Source organism: Hoplias malabaricus, chromosome 7 (assembly GCF_029633855.1).
Source record: "Hoplias malabaricus isolate fHopMal1 chromosome 7, fHopMal1.hap1, whole genome shotgun sequence".
NCBI classification, from domain to species: Eukaryota; Metazoa; Chordata; class Actinopteri; order Characiformes; family Erythrinidae; genus Hoplias; species Hoplias malabaricus.
Window position 1 is genome coordinate 10,194,281 of NC_089806.1, and position 23,768 is coordinate 10,218,048.

At 39.0% G+C, this 23,768-nt stretch overlaps 1 protein-coding gene across 2 annotated transcripts; it reads right to left on the minus strand.

The window, feature by feature from the left end:
- Positions 1 to 1,339: 1,339 nt before the first annotated feature.
- rnf8 (ring finger protein 8, E3 ubiquitin protein ligase) lies at positions 1,340 to 10,167 on the minus strand. 2 transcript variants are annotated; one of them, XM_066677734.1, is made up of 8 exons: positions 9,619 to 10,164; positions 7,330 to 7,458; positions 6,316 to 6,990; positions 4,515 to 4,577; positions 4,331 to 4,420; positions 3,882 to 3,989; positions 2,917 to 3,121; positions 1,340 to 1,633 (listed from the first exon to the last, which is right to left on the minus strand). In XM_066677734.1, exons 1-8 carry the CDS (start codon positions 9,742 to 9,744, stop codon positions 1,485 to 1,487), a joined length of 1,545 nt encoding a protein of 514 aa, XP_066533831.1. In that variant the 5' UTR covers positions 9,745 to 10,164; the 3' UTR covers positions 1,340 to 1,484. The 2 variants fall into 2 exon arrangements, with proteins under 2 accessions (XP_066533831.1, XP_066533832.1); XM_066677735.1 differs by having other exon boundaries at positions 1,497 to 1,633; positions 2,910 to 3,121; positions 9,619 to 10,167.
- Positions 10,168 to 23,768: the final 13,601 nt, after the last annotated feature.

A 23,768-nucleotide genomic window follows, 5' to 3' on the forward strand; every position in this document is an offset into this window, starting at 1 on the left:
ACCGAATATTCTTCTTGTATTCTCATAAATCTATATAAGGAAATGTTAACTCACAATGTCCATCAATACATCATAGAAATGTACAAGTTTTGGGGATATATTACTTCACTGGGTTTAAAACAAATAACATGCTGCTGCCCCCATGTGTTCAGTATTACACATCTGCACATTGTTTAGAGGAAAATGCCAATTACAATCAATAAACATACAACTGGGCATCATAAAGCTACACATAATCACTGTCATTTTATTAAATTTTTTTATACATATTTACTTATATTGCTCCATTGGAAGACACATGTGAATGAATTCAGCTATTACACCTGCTTACACAGCTCATGAAGGCCTTGTTTAATCGCTTTAGAAAAGCATCGACCAATGACTCAATAGAATGCGATTCCTAACATGCCCAATATCAAGTATGGACTAGAGATTGGACTAGGTTATAAAGACCCTCAAGCACTGGGCTATGAAGCTGTGGAACTATCCAAGACATTGGGGATGATTTGGAGTCATGTTTATGCTACAGAATTAATCATCCAACATCAGTATCCGTTCATCCATTATCTGTATCCGCTTATCAAATTCAGGGTCACGGTGGGTCCAGAGCCTACCTGGAATCACTGGGAACAAGGTGGGAATACACCCTGGAGGGGGCACCAGTCCTTCATAGGGAAACACACACTCAGACATTCACTCACACACACGGACACTTGAGTCGCCAATCAACATACAAACGTGTTCTTGGTCTGTGGGAGGAAACCGGAGCACCCGGAGGAAACCCGGGAGACACCGGGAGAACACAACTCCAGATTACACAAATAAAAGAAAATTTATTTATAGAATGATACACCACACTTTTTTATAGAATACACCACACTCCTCACAGACAGGCACCAGAGCGGGAATCGAACCCACAACCTCCAGGTCACTGGAGCTGTGTGACTGCGACACTAACCTGCTGCACCACCGTGCCACCCCCATCAGTACCTGACCTCACTAATTCTGAAACCATTAAATAAATACAGTAATTTTTCAACACCTAGAGTAAACACTCCCAGAAAAATACACTGTTACAGCAGCAAAAGGGGAACAAACTCCAGATTATTCATTTATTCACTGTCTGTAACCCTTATCCAGGTTGCAGTGGATCCGGAGCCTACCTGGAATCACTGGGCGCAAGGCAGGAATACACCCTGGAGGGGGCGCCAGACACTCACACCTACAGACACCAATTTTTGAGTCACCAATCCACCTACAAACGTGTTTTTGGACCGTGGGAGGAAACTGGAGCACCCAGAGGAAACCCACGCAGACACGGGGAGAACACAACTCCAGATTACACAAATAAAAGAAAATTTATTTATAGAATGATATACAATAATATTACAAACAAAGAACAAAAGACAAACAGAAAAACAAGAACATTTCACATCCGTGAGGGTGTGAGTGCTTAGCTAGAGCCCTGGTTGGTTTTAATCACCCTATGAGGAAGAGTCACCGGAGTGGACACAGTACTGAGACCTGGGGTTGATCAGGTAGCCCTCTGTAGATGTGTTAATGAATGGATCACTGTCACTGCTGCTGCCGTCCTGGATCACAACCACTGCCACAGAGGGAGCTTTACTCTTACCTGTGTGCACAAGAGAGTCAGTCAAAAGCTCTATTAAACACAAAGTCAGCCGTTTAGTCCACATAGACACAGATAAAAATGGCCAAGATGGAATATGATTCCCTGGCAATTATTTATTCAGATTATGCCTCTTCCTTTTCTCCCCATCTTCTGCACAGTTTATTCATTGCCAACACACTACACAATGCTACAAAGATGGGAGGGTTAAGGCTGAAGGCTACCAGACGCCTGCATTATCTAGCATCATACTGAGTGAAGGGACAGAGGAAAGGCCACCCTACACAACCAGAGTGTGAGAAACGGAGCAGGAGTGAGGGAAAGGGACACTAGTGAATCTTTAAACAATAACAGGCAAGAAAAACAAATGACATCTATTTCATTATATTTTATGCAACATTTCATCCGACTCGGCTTAATAAAGGACACAGGGCTTTTCCTTTTCTCAGCGAATGAAAATGTAGACTACAGTTTTAAATTAACAAAGAGAAAACACACAATCACTTGAAGAGGAAATTCAGATGTTGTGTTTTGTTTCATGATATTAAATTATGAAGTTCTTTCATTCACATTTTATTATAAAAACAGACAGAGCGAAATGGCTAATGTTTTGATCCCTCCTTGCCCAATAAAGGGTACAAAACCGAAGACTTTCTGGGTTGGATGGTTGTGCACAGAATTAAGGCTTGCTGGGAAAGCCTTAAAGGAACACTAAGTAGTATTTCTACCTTTAAAAGACAGCTTCAAATTATTGTGATGCTCTACTGACCTATAACAGGGAGAATAGAGCACCTCTCATTGCTGTACTGATCCAATGCTGGTTTATTAGACTATGCAACTTCAGAATCACATAGCGTCAAGGAAACATAAATAGGTTAGAAATGTTTATAGCAGTATATCAGCATATGTAAACCTTGGTCATTGTGTTATGGTAAACTCTTAATAGTCGTAATTGAAATGACGGGATTGTTTGGACATGACAATGCTTAACGGGAACATAATTCAGTGCATTAACACGTTAATATTTGGAGATCTGGAGCTCCTACTAACTCACAAAGTGTGAAATAAAACAACACAGTCAATTTTTGGTCATCTGTCAAGTCTGAGGACATGGGATAAAAATAAGTCATTCTGATTTTGTCCTGTGTCTTACATCGATAGCAGATTATTCAGAGTAAATCTTGTTATAACTGCTTTGCAATAATTCACTGACTCACTTGATTACACATATGGCAAATGCTTAAAAAAAGTCACCTGCAGTCACATACTGTGAACGCACCTCTCACCTTTCCTCTCCTGGATCAGAGCCTGTCTCCTTTCCCTCATCTCGGGGCTCAGGTTCTCCACCATGCGGTCGATGCAGTTGTCCAGCACCAGAGAACGAGTCTGAGAGACGATGGACTGTCTGCAGATCGGACACTCATCCTTTCTTCTCCTCCAGTCTGTGATACAGTGCCGACAGAAACTGTGCGCACAATTCAGTGTCACAGCCTGAGAGACAAGACAAATAACGTATTTAGTTATGAAAGCCAACATATAATTAGTTAAGTGTAACTAGTAACTAGCCATTTCTCCGACACCAAATCTTAGCACATGTCCTGTTAAAGTAGGGGTGGATAACACTGCACAAATAAAAAAAAACATGATAGTTAAAAACGTGTTCACAAGGCACAATAGGTATGATATTCATTCATTTATTCATACATTCATTCATTATCTGTAAGCTTATCCAGTTCAGGGTCCAGAACCTACCTGGAATCATTGGGCGCAGGGCAGGAATACACCCTTAAGGTGGCGCCAGTTCTTCACAGTGCAACACACAAACACACACCTACCAATGTGTGTTTTTGGACTGTGGGAGGAAACCGGAGCATCCGGAGGAAACCCACGCGGACACAGAGAGAACACACCACACTCCTCACAGACAGTCACCCAGAGGAAACCCACGCAGACACAGGGAGAACACACCACACTCCTCAGTCAGTCAGTCACCCGGAGGAAACCCACGCACACACGGGGAGAACACACCAAACTCCTCACAGACAGTCACCCGGAGGAAACCCACGCAGACACCGGGAGAACACACCAAACGCCTCACAGACAGTCACCCGGAGCCGGAATCGAACCCACAACCACCAAGCCCCTGGAGCTGTGTAACTGCAACACTACCTGCTGTGCCACCGTGCCGCCCCGGTATGATATTCAGTTTTTCTGAAAATAAAGAGTGTTCTAAAATTAAGAACAGCCGTACCTCTATGAAAAGCTCAGAGCAGATGATACACTGCAGTTCATTTTCCAGCACTTCTGTCATCTGTGTAACAACCTCCTCCTTCTGGGCTTTTGCTTTCTCCTTTTCTTCCTTCAAAACACAAAGCAATTTTTTTTCAGTCAAACCAAATCCACTGAGAAAGAATCAATACTATCTCAAATACAAATTATTCAGGAATGTTCGTTTAAATCATTACCATAATAATTATGGCTGTATCCTTCAAAAATTTTCAAGCTGTTAAAAAAAAACCTGATGTCTAAAGGATGCCTAAATTAATAAATAAATCTGAGGACAAAACAGTATTTCCTAATTTATTTAGTTTCTTCACATTCAGTCTTTATTCCGTGACAAAGTGTGAAATATCTTTAAGACTACACATTGAAGATGATCTGTGTAAATTAAATTCAATTTCCACATTTCATTGGGATCACCTTAGTAACCTCTAATTCCTTGTCTTTGGCCTGAAGAACCTCCTTAAATCCTTCTCTCGCATGTTGGAGTTCTTCTATCACTTTTCGGTGCTGCAACAGGAGTTAAAGAAAACAAAATAAAAATGAATAACCGCTAACCTGTTTTCTACAAAGGACACAAAAACATCCATTTTCCATTTCTCACCTCTTTTAATGCATCTTCCAGTTGTTTCCTCAGACCATCTTCTTTCTGATGGCTCTGCTCCACCTTAGAACAAAGAATATTTGTTGTAATTAACTGCTAGGGCAGGGGTCGGTAAACTTTACCACTCAAAGAGCCATTTGGACCCATTTCACACAGTAAACAAAACACTGGGAGCCACAAAACCCTTTTGAAATTTTAAATGAAATAACACTGCGCATAACAGGTTTTGCCTTTGTGCTGTGTATAAACAAACTATACTGTGTTACATTTATAAAGTCAATGAACGACTGCAGAGAAAATGAAATAACATTTCTGCATGCAACAAAACATTTTTAACTCCGAAAAAAGACGTTGTGTTGACGGTTAAGTAAAATACTCAATGTCTATTTGAATCCTTGTAGTAATGGGGGGAAAAAAACGCCAAACTATCCACTAGCAGCAAACAACAACGCTGTCCTCTCTCTGCGTGCCGTCATTATGTCATTATTTTATTGGCGCTGTGCAAGTTCAAGAAACCGCACACTGGCGGGTGTCGCACATTGGAAGTTGTGACGTGTATTAAGAGCGACAAAATATTTTAAATATTAATATATTTTAGATGTTACAAGATAGAATTACATTTTGAAAATGAACTAACCAAAATAATATACATTTTAATTAAATACTCAGTAATTATTTTCAAAAGCTGAGCCGCATCAGAGGGATCAAAGAGGCGCATGCGACTCTGGAGCCGCGGGTTGCCGACCCCTGTGCTAGGGACTTTAAAAATGAGAGAGAGAAAAGTAATAACTCAATAATACTCCAACATTGTGGTTTTTATTAAACTGTGGTTTATATTCCATATGTAGGAGTTTTATTCACAGAGACTAAGCCTACAGCCCTCTGTCTGCCCAGGACTCAAACAGTTGTATAATATTAATATAAAAACTCACACAATTTGTCATATATGCAAAACAAAGCACAGACCAAATTATGGCTCCTGCTGCTTTAAGCTACATCTTGTCCTTTGTTTCTTTTTATAGATGACCATGTCATACATTATCAGAAACATATAAATAATGTATTACAGAATACCTAAAAACTCAGCATAATTATAGTGTAGTGTTCTCCCCGTGTCTGCGTGGGTTTCCTCCGGGTGCTCCGGTTTCCTCCCACAGTCCAAAAACACACGTTGGTAGGTGGATTGGTGATCTCAAAAGTGTCCGTAGGTGTGAGTGTGTGAGTGAATGTGTGTGTGTGTGTTGCCCTGTGAAGGACTGGCGCCCCCTCCAGGGTGTATTCCTGCCTTGCGACCAATGATTCCAGGTAGGCTCCGGACCCACCTCGACCTGAACTGGATAAGGGTTACAGATAATGAATGAATGAAAATGAATTTTAGTGTATTGTGTATGCAATTGTTTTCATGTGTAGTGTTCATGTAGCTCATTATAGCTAAAATACAAAGTAAGATATGGTTATACCTCACTGAGGACACTATGATATGAGAATATGATTATATCCATTATTTTTCACAGACATATTATCAATATTTTCATATTGTACTTTACCAAAGGCAATATATAAATATTTAGAATTCTGGACTATGTCTTTTTGATTAGCATAACATTATATCATTTATATAAAAAGGGTACTTTATTTACAGGACATTTTAGCCTAGTAGCCTTCAGCATTCAGGTCAGTGTTAGAGGACTAGATCATATCCATTTCTTGTTTATTTGCTTTGATATCCCATCCAGTTTTTCCTGTTAATAGAGTTTTACATATACAACACAATGCATGACCTTAGTTAAGAATCTCTCACCTCTAGTCTCCTTTTCTCCTCACAGAAAGATTTTTCTAGCATCTCCACACGCTGCAAGGCCATTTCCTGCTGAGTGTTCAGCTGGCCTCTTAAAAGCTCCACCTGTTCCTGCAGCTCCTGCATTTTCCTCTGCTCCTCTGGACCCATGTTTTCTTGCCCCCCTAACTCAGCTGCCTGTTTCTGAGTGGCACCCATTCGCTCCTTCAGTGCTCGTAAGTTGTTGTTGTAGCGTCTCAACGTGGCCAGCTGCTGGCTGCTGTCGATGCAGTTATTTGAGCATCCAGGGGAGTCCTCCGGCCCTCGGCTGGCAGGTAGAAGCCTCGTATTCACAGACACTGCTGACGTAAATTGGCGGGCGCTCGATTTATCTGCAGTGGAACCGCGAAAAAGCTTGCACTTGGAATCCAGTGTAGTTCCTGCTTCAGTCTCATCAGTGCCAAACTTCCGTTTCGAATTTTTGGGCTTAGGCACAGATGCATTTGTCCCAGATTCTGCGCCAACAGCCTTTGTCAAGAACTTTCTGATCTTACAGAGGCTGCTGTGCACCAGGATATATTCAAACTCAACTGGATTTTCATTTAAAGGTACTCCAAGCCTAACAATGTCTCCCTCCTGCAGGAAATGAGGTTTGCGAGAAGGAATACGTGTTCCGTTCACCCACACTCCATTTATGCTCTGAATCAATAGAGGAAAAATAAAAGAAGCAAGACTTATTAAAAATGTTCAATTCTGTGATTCAGCAGGTGACAAAATCAGCACAGGTTGCTTCTATTCAATCACTTCAATAGCATTCAGCATTGTTTTTAATACAGCTTCGATTGTATACATTATTTACACTGCAATTTTTCAAAACCAGAACATGAGTACATCTCATTTAGATCTGAAGATCTCTCATTTCCACTGCAGCAAAAATGAAGAAGGTAAAATTAACAACTCATCACAATCAAGAGTACAAGATTACTGTTAAACATGAGCAAGTTAATTAAATAAAAAAACTTATTTATAACACTGTACCTGATTGTCAGTGACCGACCACTGTCCATCATCACACTGTTTTAGCATACAGTGGTTCCTGGAGATCATCAGTGGACAACTTACTGACAGGATCTGATGAGTGACGTTCAGGCCACGACCAATAGTAACCTGAATAGAAAGTTAATTAGTTAGTTTGTATTTAACGCCATATCTGCCCATAGGGCCATGTTCGTGGCAAGAAAGGTAGCAAGATGTAATTTATTTACTAATACAGTCTTATTTTAGATATGTTGAGGCTACCATCAATTTAAGTTCATCGTGTGTATTGGTTAAGTTTTGTTACCTGAATAGAAAGAAAGAAAATGGTCATTCTATTAAAAGTGGACAAATACAGTCTACAGATATTTAAAGAATATTGAGGTCACCAGTCTTCTTCTCAATAGGCCCATGGTGTGGTGGCCATGTATGACCTACCAGGGGATTTATTTGATTTGGCTTTATGCAATTGCCAATGGTTTATTTGCGAAGGAAATACAATAAACACTACCATACACACAAATGCATACAAAATTACAACATGCTACAAGGAACAATATGAGCAGAAATATTAATATGCTCAATAATATTTTGTTCTTTATTTGAGAATGTGCATTATGTCCATATCAGTTGGCTATATGTAACTTTGCTGCAGGCTGTGGATAGAGGTCCCCAAAGATCAAAGGTTCCCTGTTTTAGACTATTCTACATGTCCGGAAAATCCTTGGTATTTATCAATGTTGTGTGTGTTGGGCTGGTCCCAGTGTGCCAGACTGAAAATAGTCTGCCATTTAAAAGTATTTAGCCAACAGTGTCCTGTGACCACTGAAGGACTACAGCTTGAAACAAACTGCAGCATCAGACAAGCTACGGTCACTACTTTTGCCTCTATAAGGTGGACAAACACGGTATGCGTGTCTAACGCCCCATACACACATGCACAGTAACCCAGAAATGTCCCGGGACTACAGAAGCTGTATGTGAAAATGTCCATATTGTTTGTCCCAGGCATTACCTGGACTTCTTCCTGCTAGCACCCTAGTACCCAGTCCAGGTAATGTCTGGGGGAGTGCATGTGTGGACAAAGCCTCTAATGTTCCAGAGAATGATGCCGTACATCAAAGACACTGGCCCATGCCTAAAGCATGCAGGACATTTTCAGCTTTGAGAATGTGTAGGACACAGAAAATCTCCTGCTGTTCGCTACTTGTGAAAAGACAATTCCAGGACTTAATTATCCAGTTCATATGTGAAAGTAGCTTTACAGAGGGGCCAGTGAGGGGGCACAGTGTTTAAAAAAAACTGACAGATAATAACATAACACACCAAGAAAAATACCTACTCTGCGGTAGTCATGTAGTAGACGTGCAGACTGACCAATTAAATGTTTACAGAGAAGGTTATCGACCAATAACGGTAGCTCTACAGTCAGACCGTCCAATGAGAAGATTTTAGGCTACTTCACCACGCCCCCTTCTCACTCAAGCGAACCAATCGGAGTAGGGGATGGCGGGACTAGTTTGTGAACGAAGCTTCTCGAAATTATATGTAAGCTCTAGAAAAACATTCCGGTTTGTGAAATTCCGCCCGGACATTTTTTTTTAAGTCTAAAAAAATCTCCGGGTAAAAGAGGACGTCTGGTCACCCTAGTAGAACAACAAACTGCTGTTGTATGATAATTCTAATCGATGAAATCAATAGTGAATGTAAAATATTAGTGTGTATATCTCTCTAAATATACTTCTTTTAATCTAATAAGAAGTGATTGGTTATAGACTGAAAATAATTGTATGAATATTCAGAAGGAAAATAGAACTATGGAACAAATATAATACTAAAAAACAATTAATATCAAATGAGCCACAAATGTTTACAAAATATTAAAAATATAGAATATGAGCGATCAGGAATAACTCCAGAACTACAAACAACCTCATGTATGTCTAAAAATGTCAATTAAATAAATGACGATGCCGGGTTTAAGGTGTTTAACTTTTTTGTAGTGTTTTCATGTAGCTAACTATCACTGACTTGCTAAGAATCGCAGCTAACGTTACCTATCAGTAATGATCCATAAAATATTTATACATGTACTTCAGTCTACATCTGCTTAAACACTTGATTGTGCTTAAATATGAAAATACGTCTCCATTTTGTCTCAGTTGTACGAATTTGAATTCACCTGTGTTAGCCTTTCGCTAATTTTCTCCGCTCCACCTTAAACGGCGCTTTAAATAATGTCGCCACTTAAGGTGGAACAGACTACTGCAATAGAAGCTGGAGAACACGTACCTCTGAGTTTTCGTGCAGCCGCAACCAGCCGTAGTCTTTTCCAACTCGTTGTAAACACCATATTTTATCTCCTTCCGCGGATACTTCTCCGTCGGGACTGTTCTGCTTCTCGTCGACCTCCTCCATAATTCACATAAACGCAGGATTTAAATGTCTACGGCAATGTCATATTCACAAAGCCGCTCTCAACAAACGTTCAACTTCAGAAAAACGCACTGAAAGACATTAATCTAACTGCAAAAAACACCTTATTATACAAAAGATAGACGAGCAACCCCCCAAGATCAACATATTATAACATTACAACATTATTCAATTATAATATTAGATCACAGTCCTCCATCGTTTATTTACTTCTGTTCTGTTCAGTCTGAAGGCGGGATATCAGACATCACGAAACCAACCCCAAGCACAAGACTTTTGTTTCTTATTTTGCTTTGTATTTCAAAATAAAAGCCTTAAAATATAACGTTAAATGTCGCCTTTCAAATATCGACTAATCCACTGAAAGCCAATCTGTTAGAGTTCATTTATTTCTTAGAGAAAATATCATAATGCTTTAAAAGTGCTGTGCCAACAATACACAAGCATATCCTGAAGACTCCGGAAAGACTTTTAAATTCTAAAGACTCACGACCGGACTGGTTGCTTTTGTGTGTGAAGCTTAAGTAAAATGCTCATTAGCATCTCAAACACGCAAAATGGAGAGCTTAATTTCGAACTGATCTTAATATATTTTAATATAAAATAAAATGTTTTGTTCAAATTGTCGCTGGTGTTACCCCATCATGAAGCATTTATTTGTCATTAATTAATTTATTTAATTTTTTATTAATTAATTAATTTTATTTTATTTTATTAATTAATTTATTTTAATGTGACATGTAAATATATTAAAAGGAAAAGGTAATAATCATAATACAAATTATAATAAAAATACATTTATTATGTAGAAATAATAAATTAATATAAAATAAAAGCATGACAATTTGGATATGGAGATAATAAACATACATACATACATAAATGAATAAAAATACAATAAAATACAATATAATATAAAAAAAACGTATTACATGCAACACTTACAGTCTGAATCTAACCATCAGACCATTATTCCAGTTGTCTTGAGGGTAAATGTGCTTAGCATGTGGTGGACAAAGCTGAAAAAAAAAACTCCTTTCCCTAATTTCATGAAATTATGGTTATGATTTTTAGGATGTCCACTTTCTAAATGTAGGACTGGGTGTGACCCATCTGCTGCTGCAGTTTATCAGCCGATACATTTCTCACGGGTCAGTTTGACCATGTATCTGGGTGGAGGATCATTAGTTGTGGTAGCAGCTATGTGGTCAGAAACTGATAACTGTTGAAAACTAGAGGATAGGGAGCACATACATTTCATGAACAGAAATCCCATTTATAAAGTCTCTAAATAAACAAAAGTGCAGCTTTCTGAAATAGTGGTAATAACCCACAATAAACCATAGAGGGCGCCAGATACTTTATGTCCATGTCCTGCTACGGTTTGCTTGTCATTTACTCTATATGTATCTCAATATGGCTGATATTTTAAGTAGATTTATTTATTTTAATGAAAGCTTTCAAATTGTGTCTGGCACGATTTTGGAGCAATAAATAATTTTCTCCTCCAAAACAGTTTAAATTAAAGTAATAATTTATTAATATTACTTATATTCTATAGAGTGCAACTCACATGAGGTAAAGAATATTCATTCATTCGTTGTCTGTAACCCTTATCCAGTTCAGGGTCGCGGTGGGTCCAGAGCCTACCTGGAATCATTGGGCGCAAGGCAGGAATACACCCTGGAGGGGGCGCCAGTACTTCACAGGGCAACACAGACACACACACGGACACTGTTGAGTTGCCAATCCACCTACTAACGTGTTTTTGGACTGTGGGAGGAAACCGGAGCACCTGGAGGAAACCCACGCAGACACAGAGAGAACACACCACACTCCTCACAGACAGTGACCCGGAGGAAACCCACGCAGACACAGGGAGAACACACCAACTCCTCACAGACAGTCACCCGGAGGAAACCCACGCAGACACAGGGAGAACACACCAACTCCTCACAGACAGTCACCCGGAGGAAACCCACGCAGACACAGGGAGAACACACCAACTCCTCACAGACAGTCACCCGGAGGAAACCCACGCGGACACAGAGAGAACACACCACACTCCTCACAGACAGTCACCTGGAGCGGGAATCAAACCCACAACCTCCAGGCCCCTGGAGCTGTGTGACTGCGACACTACCTGCTGCGCCACCGTGCCGCCCCAGATAAAGAATACAATTATTTTATTTTAAATAAATAAACCTGTTTACTCCATAGATCAGGACCCCTGCATAGGGGTGGAGTTATATTATATAGGTTTCGTGCAAATCACTGGCACAGCCCTGCCACTGAGTCGTTATAACAGTTTCATAAATGAATCATTAGAATGACTGACTGTGCCTTTAAGCACATCTTTTGCGTTTATATATTAGTCATAAATGCAGCTTGTTTGTTTATGTAAGAGTGTGTATTTGTGCATTTAAAGATTTGTTGCAGCTGAGGCTACATTGAGTCCTTTGAGACTTAAAGAGAGGGCAGCAACTATAAATGATTAATATTAAACAAAGCCACATTTGAAAATAGCCAACAGAATCATGTGTAATGTGAAAAGCAGGGACGGCCCCTAAGGGTAGCTCCCCCCCCGCCCTTGCCATATGAATAGGCTTCGCTAGAATTCACACTTAATATATTCTTAGACATCAAGGATTAAATATGCTGCCTGGGCCTTCTCTTCATGAGTAATCTGTCTTCGAATGAGTTTTTAAGTGAGTGCAATAAATGACAAGGCATTTTGGAATAACTCACTGCTAAAGCAGCAGGGATCACATAGGCCTCACATAAGTGAGTAAATAGGGTCATATACTGATGATAGGAATTAATCACTTCTGGAAGTGCATACGTCAGTTACACAAGCTCACTGTTTCAGAATGCAAATGCTAACGTTCTGAAGTCAAATAGACAAGGATTGTCCACACACGAGGTCTTAAATGAAGTGGACAATGAGTGGACATTATAATATTGTCAAATTTATCAGGTTATTTTGTAAAATGAGTGCCAGTTGCTTCATTTATTTTCATTTGTTTGTTCAGTCATTCAGGAACCCTCATTTCCAGAAAAGTTGGGAAAAGTTGTTTTTTAAAAATGCAATAAAAGAAGAATATTATAATTGTCAGTTTTCTTCTGAACCTCAATTTAACGGACAAAGTCCAAAGGTTTTTTCACTTGATGTTATTGTGTATTTCTGAAAGTACATGACTAGTGTATTTTTATAGAGTTAATAATTCCATTTGAGGATGCAGTATATGAAGATTTTAAAAGGAAGAAGCTGAAGTACGCAGATTGTGTGGCTGAGGTGAGAGAACGTGGGTGGCACTGGTATATAAAGACTGGTGGAGAGGTGGTAGGGGATTTGTAGCCAGGTTTGCCACATCCTTGCGTGTGCTGTTCAGTTTTATGGGACAAAAAATAAGGGCAGGTTTTAAGGTGTTATCAGAAGTAGCTGGAAGGTGTTCTAAGCACAGGCTAGTTGGAGAAATGCACTATACAGGTTGAATGACAGAAATGTGTTAAGTACATGAAGGACTGAGAAGGTGAGTGGGTTGGTGTGTCATTTTATTGTGTTTATGGAAAATATTTATCATATAGTCCCTGCCCAATCAAAACCATATATCTCCACTTTTGTCCATTTTTAATTTACTACATCATTTGAACACTGCAGCAGTCCTTCACACTGTGTAAATATTTATTGATGAACAGACCAATAGAAATGCTCCAACATTACTGTGAATAAAACGTTTTACCATTGACTTCCATTCAAAGCTAAGAATGTCTTTTTTCCTTTTCCTGTAAAGTTGCTATTTTGGGAGATACATGTTTCTGCATAAGGTCCTCTGGTGTCACTAAGCACACATTAATGGTGCCAGTAAAGCAGACTTGGAGAGTGGTGGGTTTGAAATGCCAGACCTCTTTTTTGTTTAGACGTTGGAGGTGTCATTGGATTATTAAATACCCCTGAGAAGAAGCTGGTGATGTGGTTGCTGGTGGGAAGAGAGTAGGCTGAGGCCTATGTGAAGCGCTAACGGACTAGCATATATCTTATGCTGTGTAACTGTAAATAGAAACAAATGTTTAATTTGATATCTGTAATACTAAATGAGGACAGAGTCAAAATAAGAGGTTTAATAACATATTTCTAAAAAAAGAAGTTCATTTTCAAGTTATACTATAAGGAGGCGAATATAAAAGTTTATTTTGCTAATATTCCGTAGCGTCCTGCCTGCCATCACCACTTCTATCAGCTGGGACTGTTGAGCTTGGTGTCACTGCTGCTGTACAGTGTCTAGTAAACTGTTATCAATGCTTCTAATGTCAAACAAGTGAGACTGTTTATTATTGCTGTTGCTTGATGCTTAGCAGCCTGCAATCACTGCTGCTAGCAGCAGCTAATATTGACCAAGTTAGCCCATTTTCATTTGCGCTGCTTGCAGCTACTGCCCTATTATCACTGCTGCTGCTGCTGATGTTGACCAAGGGAACCTGTTATCATTGCTGCTGTTTGGCTGTTAGCATGTTGCTATCAATGCTGCTAGCTGCTGCTAACTGTGAGGCAGGGAGACCATTTTCAGCATTGTTACTCAGCAGCTAGTGGCCTGCTAAGACTTCCCCTTGCTGCTGTTAATATCTGTTGCTGGGAGCCTAATAGTATGTAAAATCCATTTGCATTACTACTGTTGCCTCTGAAGGTGCTACAGAATGTTTTACAAAAATAATGTTCTACTTCTTCTGAGGCAGTCCTCCTAATCTGGACCACGTGAGCCCATGTTCATCACAGCTGCTTGGTTTCTACAGTGAGTGTCAATTTAGGGAGCTTTTTTATCTTCACAGTTTGGTGCTGCTCACTGTCTGGCTACCTGTCCTCACTTTAGTAGTTTGTGTATTTTTGTACTGCTGTGTTTGTCGTCTGGTGTTCTTTGCAGCTACCTTTGTAAGTCCTGTGTTTTTGAAAAGTGGTATATAAACGTAAATGCGCCCCTCCAGGGTGTGTTCCCACCTTGTGCCCAGTGATTCCAGGTAGGCTCAGCACCCACCGTGACCCTGAACTGGATAACTGGTTACAGATGACAGAACGCCTGATTGAATTAATTATTACTACTACAACTATTCATTTTAGTCTAGATTTGTAACTTATGGTGCATCACGAAGAGAAGAATCATACAATGGGGAACATTTTGAGCAGCTGATGGTTTTCAAACTTCTGCATATGACTGTACACTGTAAAGCTCCTGTATGTAACAAACAAAAGCTGAAACCTGAAACTGGCCGCCATGCCATTTCACTTCAGCTGTGTGCGGTTTCCTCACCTCTCCCACAGTGCTGTTTAGCATTAATGCTCTGCACTAAAGGTTACCATGATAGTTTTCCAGCTATATCGCTGTCTTTGGGCCTTCCAAATGCAGCATTTTCAATGTTCACGTTATTTCTGAGCTGCAGCACTAGCTGTGGTTTAGTGTGTTCCTGTTATTAGTTGTTATATCCTCAGTGCCAACAACTACTTTCAAAGAGTATATTAAATTGCTCTCTGCAATGACCTGTTCTTGGGAACCTGCATTCTAAGGGCAGAAGCTATGAGCTTGCTCAGATGCATGAACTGCCCACTTGCTTTGGTTTATTTAAATAAGCAAAATAGATTTATAACATTTATAACATGTTTTCTAGGTAACAATACAGTATTTAAGTAGGATTCTTTCGGGTAGCTGGATAACTTAAGTCAATTGTCTGTTAAGTCACTCAGTAAAACATTTCATCTTATTTGTGGGCTTCTGTGTATGAAATGCAACTCTCTGGATTCATTGCACATTGTCACAAGCCAAACATTGTACCTTTATTTTTTACTACCTTCCTCCAAAAGTTGCATATTGAGGTTTACTCAGTGCTGAGCCTGGAGTAACAACAACACCTGCTCTATTCGCCCTATTTGTCACGATTTAGCAGAGACGAAGAGGCGGAAGTAATTGCAGAAACAGTCATTTAATTTTACTGAGAAGGACAAGCTAAATTAACCACAGGTGTTAACTATGAAATGGGAGGAAACTGGAGCACCCGGAGGAAACCCACACAGTCACGGGGAGAACACGCTTAACTCCTTACAGGCAGTCACCCTGAGTGTACCAAAAATACTCTAAATACATGTTAACTTTATCATTACATATGCTTTTAGAAATAATAATCACACCACACACTTTTGTTAGGGTGTGATTTATTTCAGGTCAGAGGAGCATTACAGTGATAGTGAAGCTATATTTTTAAGGTAAAAATACTACCAAGTGATGCTTTTAAGGTACCAAAAGTGGTGTGAATATTATTTCTAAAAGTATAGGAAATGATAAAGTTAACATATATTCAGATGTTTTTGGTACACTCACAGTGACTGTCTGTGAGGAGTTTGGTGTGTTCTCCCTGTGTCTGCGTGGGTTTCCTCCGGGTGACTGTCTGTGAGGAGTGTGGTGTGTTCTCCATGTGTCTGAGTGGGTTTCCTCCGGGTGACTGTCTGTGAGGAGTGTTGTGTGTTCTCCCTGTGCCTGTGTGGGTTTCCTCTGGGTGACTGTCTGTGAGAAGTGTGGTGTGTTCTCTCTGTGCCTGTGTGGGTTTCCTCTGGGTGCTCCAGTTTCCTCCCACAGTCCAATAAAACATGATGGATTGGTGACTCAAAATGTCCATAGGTGTGAGTGAATGTGTGAGTGTGTGTCACCCTGCGAATGGCGCCCTCTCCAGGGTGTAATTCTTTTGTTTTTCTATTATTACTATTACTTTTGTTATTATTATTATTATTATTATTATTATTATAATTTTTATTATTATTATTATTGCATTTTAGATAAAGGCTTTCACTCAGGGTTATTTAGTACATATCATTAACCAAAATATTGTAACAAGTACTGAGAGAGAGAGAGAGTGAGAGAGGGAGCGAGAGAGTGTGGGTGAGAAAGAGCGGGTAAAGAAGTGTGAAAAGGGGAGAGAAAAAATGCAAAATGTAAACGTCAGTGAAAGAAGGAGAGTACATGAAATAGAATGGGCAGAGAAACAATATAATAAATAAGTAAATAAAAATGCCAAAGTAAGTGTGAGAGGTTAAGAGAGAAAGAGAGAGAGAGAGAGAGAGAGAGAGAGAGAGAGAGAGAGAGAAAGAGAGAATGAATAACTATTGTAAAGGTTTACATCGCATAATGTGGGCTAAGTGCACATGGCAAGAATCAAAAATACAAAAATACTTTTCTGAAAGTCTTCTGTGTGCTATATTTGGGCCATTTTGTCATTCAGTGACAGGTAGAAAGTAACAGACTTCAAAAGAGAGGATGAGAGGTGTAATGGTTAACAGGAAGCACTGTGGAGGAGGCATAAAGGTGAAAAACCTGCTGCAGTTTAGTGACACATTTATTCACTGTAGATGAAGAGACTGATCAGCGTTAATCTCCGGAACACCCACTCATTTCAGGATGAAGAAATCAAATAGATAAAATGTTGTGAAAATGATATAATAATACAATATTCTTAAACCCTAATGTAAAATAATGTGAACTGTAAATAAAATAAAGTAATCTGAATGTTTATCACAAACCACCACATTCTCCATTAGAGCTAGTTTGGAGGAGGACCCTACTGCTAGTTGGGTTACATCAGACAAAAGACCACCACACAATACCCACCCAGAGAGGAGAATAATTATGTCTTTTTGGATTTAAAGGTGACATTCACGATGTTTAATATAAAAAAAAATGTCATAAAATTCTGAGGACATTTCTTCACCAGATCTCCAGTCTGTTTGTGTGGTTGACTTGGTCTAATGTGTTTAAAAAGCCCACGTGTCTGCAAATGGGTAAAAAACAAAGTGTATCGTCAGGTATGCTAGGCTTTCTCTCTCTGCTCATGGCAGAAAATCTGCATTTTGGAGGATATTAGATAAGGAAGAGATCTGCGAAAGTTGAAAAGCATGAACTGAGATGAGGATATTGCTCTATTCCTGCACCATAGGTGGGTAATATTTACTTATTTTTGTTGTAGATGGAACAGACTCTAAATTTGAGAGAGCAGTAATTGCAAAGTACAGAAAGTAATCACAGACCAAAAGTGCTACAAAACTGAACAGCTTCCGAATGTAAACAAACCAGAGAACAGCATTTCCCTACAATTGTAGACAAACATCTAGACAAAAGCCTAGACAAAAAGAAACAAGTAAAGCCTTCATGTGAAGCAACAAACCAACATATTTAGTGAAGAAAAATTAGAGCTGAGGTTTATATTTATGATTAATCAAAATTTACTTTCCACTTTTGACGTTTGGTTTCCTAATCCATTTTTAAAAGAGATCTCCATTTTGGAGATTAAAAGCTAACCTTGCTATCACACGTGAAGTCAGGTCAAATGTACTTCTATAGAACCTTCTACAACTTGATCTTGTCACAAAGCAGCTTTACAGATGTCCAACATTTAAACAGAATTTTAAAATCCAACACTAGAAGTCAACAGGTACCTATATATTTCATGTTTTTTTCATTCATTCCCAGGTCGATGAGATGTAAACACAGACATTGTATGACTCAATGTGAACTATAAAAATGAGTAAAAATTCACTGTGTAATTGAATGTTATTTGCCTTTTAATATTTCAATCCCAAAGACTCAGAGTGAGACCAGTTGTGATTTCTAGGACACCCAGTCTTGGATGGCTGAAGTATCACTGGTAATTGAACTTGCTGTGACAGTTTGGAACCCCCATAAATAAATAGATGCAATTATTTTTATGGTGTTTAAGAAACAATGGTCTTATCCAGACTGATTTACAAAGTGCCTCATCATCATCTACTCACAGAATACTTCAGAGTACAAACAGGATTAAGCCAAATACCACTGAAATAAGACACAAATATAAACATCACTGGTGTAATGTCAAAAAACTAGTGTTGGTGGCAGGGAAAGTGAAGCAAGTTGCAATTCATGACATTTCAACACAATTTAAATTACTGCAGTAAGTGCAGGATAAGTGGTCAGTTAAACAGTGCACAAATGGATGCGTTTAAAGCCAGCGAAGGCTGTTAAGGCAAATGAATGCTGGTGAAAGGGTGTTCCAACATCTCAGTTCCAGGATCATAAATTCCCATCATGATTGGACGGGCCGGTCTATTCTTGGCTTTGTAGGCAAGCATCAGGAATTTATATCTGAGGCGTATACAGAAGATCCACATAAATACATTTTGAAAGACTGAAGACTAGCCCTGCAGCTGCAGCCTCGATGATCTGAAAAGGCCAGATAATCCACAGAGTATAACCAGAAAGACCTCCTGAGAGAGAAAGGGTCAAATCTTGCAAAAGTTGTACGAGAGAAACCACAAAAATATACAACACACTTTTTGTTATGAAATTAATACAATTTAATTGTTTTGTTTGGACATTCTGCACTTTGTTTCATTAAGTGTAGAGAAATAATTTATTTTTGAGCATACATCTTAAAGTTGATTTATACTTTAGAGTCTGTGTTATACACAAGCATTCTTATAGGTGCCAGCCAACATAGTTCAATGTAATATAAACATGTAACTAGCAGTGAATGTGTAAACAAGTAACCATGAAAAAAGCTCATACTTTGTTGCACAGAACCAATCTAAGGGGGAAAAATGTAATTGTATAATATAATTGTATAATATAAGGGAGTCATATCATGTCATATAAACATGTGTAACAGCAAAATATCTTCTGAGAACCAAACCTCAGACCTATTCCTTTTTATTGTTACGTTAAAACCAAGCACACCATTGTTTTTCTTGTGAAATTCCCAATAAGTTTGATATGTCACATGACCCTCTTCCCATTGAAAAAACAGAAGTTGGATCCAAAATGGCCGACTTCAAAATGGCCGCCATGGTCACCACCCTCTTGAAAAGTTTCCCCCCTCCCATATACTAATGTGCCACAAACAGGAAGTTAATATCACCAACCATTCCCATTTTATTAAGGTGTATCCATATAAATGGCCCACCCTGTACATTACATTTATAAAGTGCTTTTCAAGAACTTCAAGTCACATGATTATACAAGTCACAGTGAATATAGACAATATAGCAAAAGACAGACAACATAACAAAGAAAACATGAAAAACAAACATTTATGAAAGTGGGAGGTGGGAGGTGGAATGCAAGGGAGAAGAGGTGAGTTTTTAAGCTGTGACCTAAAAGAATAGAGAGTTTGACTGCTGGATTTGTGAGACAAGAACGATCCAGAGACAGGAAGCGACTCTGGAGAAAGCCTGGTCTCCACCTATTTGTGATATAGTCACATACATAGGGGACTGCAATTTGTGACATGGTCGCATATTTTTCGACATTTTATGCGACAATATCACAATTATAAGTGAATGGGTAATTACCATAGAAACCGTCATATCCATCCGCCGTGTTATGCGACAGTAACACGACAACTCCTCCTCATTAAGACGCCATTACCATCCGTTAATACCACGGTCTTATTTTTATTTACGGAAAATGTAACCTTACTATTTCATAATTTGCTAAAATATCGACACAAATAACGGCTAGAGAAATGTCCTTTTCAGTATTAACCTTCCGAAAATTAGACAAAATAACGTTAAGTGAAAGAAATGTTCTCGTTAGAGTTAAAGCTAAAGTAGGACACCAATAATAAGCATTGTTTAGGAGAAATATTATAATAAAATACGTTATGCCTTTTTTGGAATAAGAACCTATGTCGTGTAATTCGCATTATGCCCTTTTCTATGTTGTGAGTAAGGACGCCTGTAATGAGAAAGAGTTTTCGTGTCACTGTCGCATAGTGTTTCTATGGTAATTACCCATTCACTTATGCTCATGATATTGTTGCATAAAATATCAAAAATATGCGACTATGTCAGGAATTGCAGTCTCCTATATATGTGACTATATCACGAATAGGTGTGAGACCAGGTTGTCTCCAAGGCTGTGAAGATTAAAAGAGGGAGTGGATAGCTGGTCAGTGATGGAAGATCTAAGGGTGCGGTGTGTCCATAGGGCTGGAGAAGATCTGAGAAGGAAGAAACGTAGAAGTTTATTTAAGGATTTGTACATTAGCTACAGGATTTTAAACTGAATGTGGTATTTAACAGGGAGCCAGTGTAGATTAGAAAGGACAAGTGTAATGTGTTGATGTGAGTGGTTGAAGGTAAGAAGATGTGCTGCTGAGTTTTGAACCATCTGGAGCTTTTGGAAGGAAGAGGAATTAATGCCAGAGAGCAGAGAGTTATAGTGATCAAGACAGTTTGAAATGAATGTACGAGTTTTTCAGCAGCAGACAGAGAGAGGAATGATCTAATTTTTTGCTTTGTTTTGTAAGTGGAAATATGATGTTTAACGTGAAGGTCAAAGGTGGAATCAATATAACTCCCAGGTTACAAAATGTTGTGGAAGGAGCCACAATCAGAATTATCTACCAATTTTGCTAAATAATCTTACTTTAAAATGAATCTAACTTAATCAATACATTCTAAAATGTCTTAACATAATAATTATTACACACATCAATTAGATTGCACACGCCAGGACAAGCACTGTCCATTTTGTGCAAGTTGTTGGCTCTAAAATTGAGCGCACCACCTCAATGCATGTGGTCACAACAGTTATGCAATGGCACAAATAGTGGTATACATAAGAGGAACCAAAATATGCTTTTTAAAACACCTCGATTGTGCTATATTTGGGCCATCCACTTCTTGAACCTCAGAAAACCGAGCAGGCAATCGTTTGTTGCTGTAATTTCAAACGTAACTCCTGAATGTTGGGTGTCTCTGGCCTGTCTAATATCATTAATGATGAAAAAAGGGTCACATATCCAACCAAGCATTGCAGCTTGTTACAGTTCATTACTGAATAATTAACAGCTTACAGAGTAATTGCTGCTGTGTTATGCAACATTAAGGCCTGTTTGCAAAAGTTACGTAACACGTAAAAATTCACAGACCCAGATCAAGTCTAAAACTAGACTACGGAAGAGTTTACAGAGGTAAATCACCAGTAGAATTTCAGTTTAGTTCAGAAGGAATTGGAGTTTGACAATACTGGCAATACATAATAAAAAATAAATGTAAAAAGCAATACATTATCTATATAATTAACTACATAATTACATTTCAATAAGATTAACTGCTTAACGTCCTTCAGGAGCAATACAGTATCTATCTATATTTATCTATCTATTCAATTATATAAGCCAAAGTAGTAAAGCCAAACACACTTACACACTATAAATGATACAATGTGTAATTATTAAAGAATATATATGGTGTATATATGAGGAAAGCGGTTTGTCTGCAAAGGCTCTAGTTTATCTCTTTGTGTGTTTATTCAGAGGTGACAGTTTTCACAGGAACACAAGCACCACATGCAGAACACTCAATGACTGCCTTAAACAGCTGCAGGGGCTGATCACACAGTGGAGCAGAGATCAATGACAAAGAGTGTTCCTCTCTGCAAGAATAGTGAGAAGAATGATAAAAGCAGCCACGGCATTGAAATAACATCCTTGTTTCTACACAAGTTGAAGTCCTACAAGTTGTCCATTTATCAGCGCCACTGACCGTATCAGTGCAATGTGTAAATCTACAGTGCATATAATGTCTTTCTGTGTGTAGGTAGCATTGCCCACTCTCTAACCTTCAGCACATTATTAATCAGCACTGGTGATGTTAACTCCTCCAAGCAGGTTGAGCTTCAGTGCATTTCTGTTGCATGCAGTTTGAAAAGATGTGATTGAGTTTCTAATTGAAATGGGGTTTTACCCTCCCAGCTTTGGACAGAACTTGGGAAATGGTGCCTTTTAACATCTTAGCTAACTAGCATCTTCATTTTAGCTAACTTTGGAAGATTTACAGTTGTCGACTTGTCCTGGTCAGTATTATGTATTTAAATGATCATTGTAAATAGAGTCATTGCTTCAGCAGGTTTGAACCATCACACTTTGCTCACTGATGTTGCACTTTGTCTGTCGTTGATGAGCTAAAAAGAGTGAGAGGAAATGGTGGCACAGACTTCAGTGAAAAACCAAATCTGTCTCATGATCACAGCGCACTTCCTCTCTCTATAGCTCTTCAACAGAACAGCCTGTTCTCAATGAAGGTTTGTCGGCGATATTGCACAACACATGAAGATTAGAGAGGACAAGGTTTATAGCCTTTAGTCTGCAAACTGTTTCTTTTTTTTTATCTAAACCTGTTCAAATAAATATTACACAAATTATTTCCATATACCCGTTGTCTGTTTCCTTCTGTAGTTTAAGATCTGGAGCTACAAGGCTAAAGCAGCTAACAAGACACAGGATCTAGTGTAGTGCTGCTACACTTTTGTCAGTTTTTACAGCAGTATTTCAGAAATAACCCAAGTTTTTCAGAGACACCACCGTTTCCGTCACAGTTTGAAGCAGGTCTATGATGACTTAGACATAAAGGTTACACTATAACTCTACTTTTAGCTCTGGAGGACTCAGACATGGTCTGATATTATGCTCAATGCCAAGTGTCAGCTGGAGAGGTATAAAATCCCACATCACTGTGCTGTGGAGCAGTGGAGCTATAGTCTCTGCAGTGACAGAACACCATCTGTTTTCAGTGTTTTTGTACTTGAATGCAACCAGAATGTAATGCTACATTTTCCAGAAGAATCAAAGCTACTGCAGAAACGGGGTAAAACCTCCCAATTCATACTTCATTTCAGAAGAAAGGTTGAATAAGCATGAGGCTATAAACCTAGACCTTACAGTGTACAAACAGTCATTAAATTTTTCACTCACATCACTAATACGAGCTTATATTAATATTAATAACTATCCATCCATCCATTATCTGTAACCCTTATCCAGTTCAGGGTTGCGGTGGGTCCAGAGCTTACCTGGAATCATTGGGCACAAGGCGGGAATACACCCTGGAGGGGGCGCCAGTCCTTCACAGGGCAACACACACACACACACATTCACTCACACACACGGTCACTTTTGAGTCGCCAATCCACCTACCAACGTGTGTTTTTGGA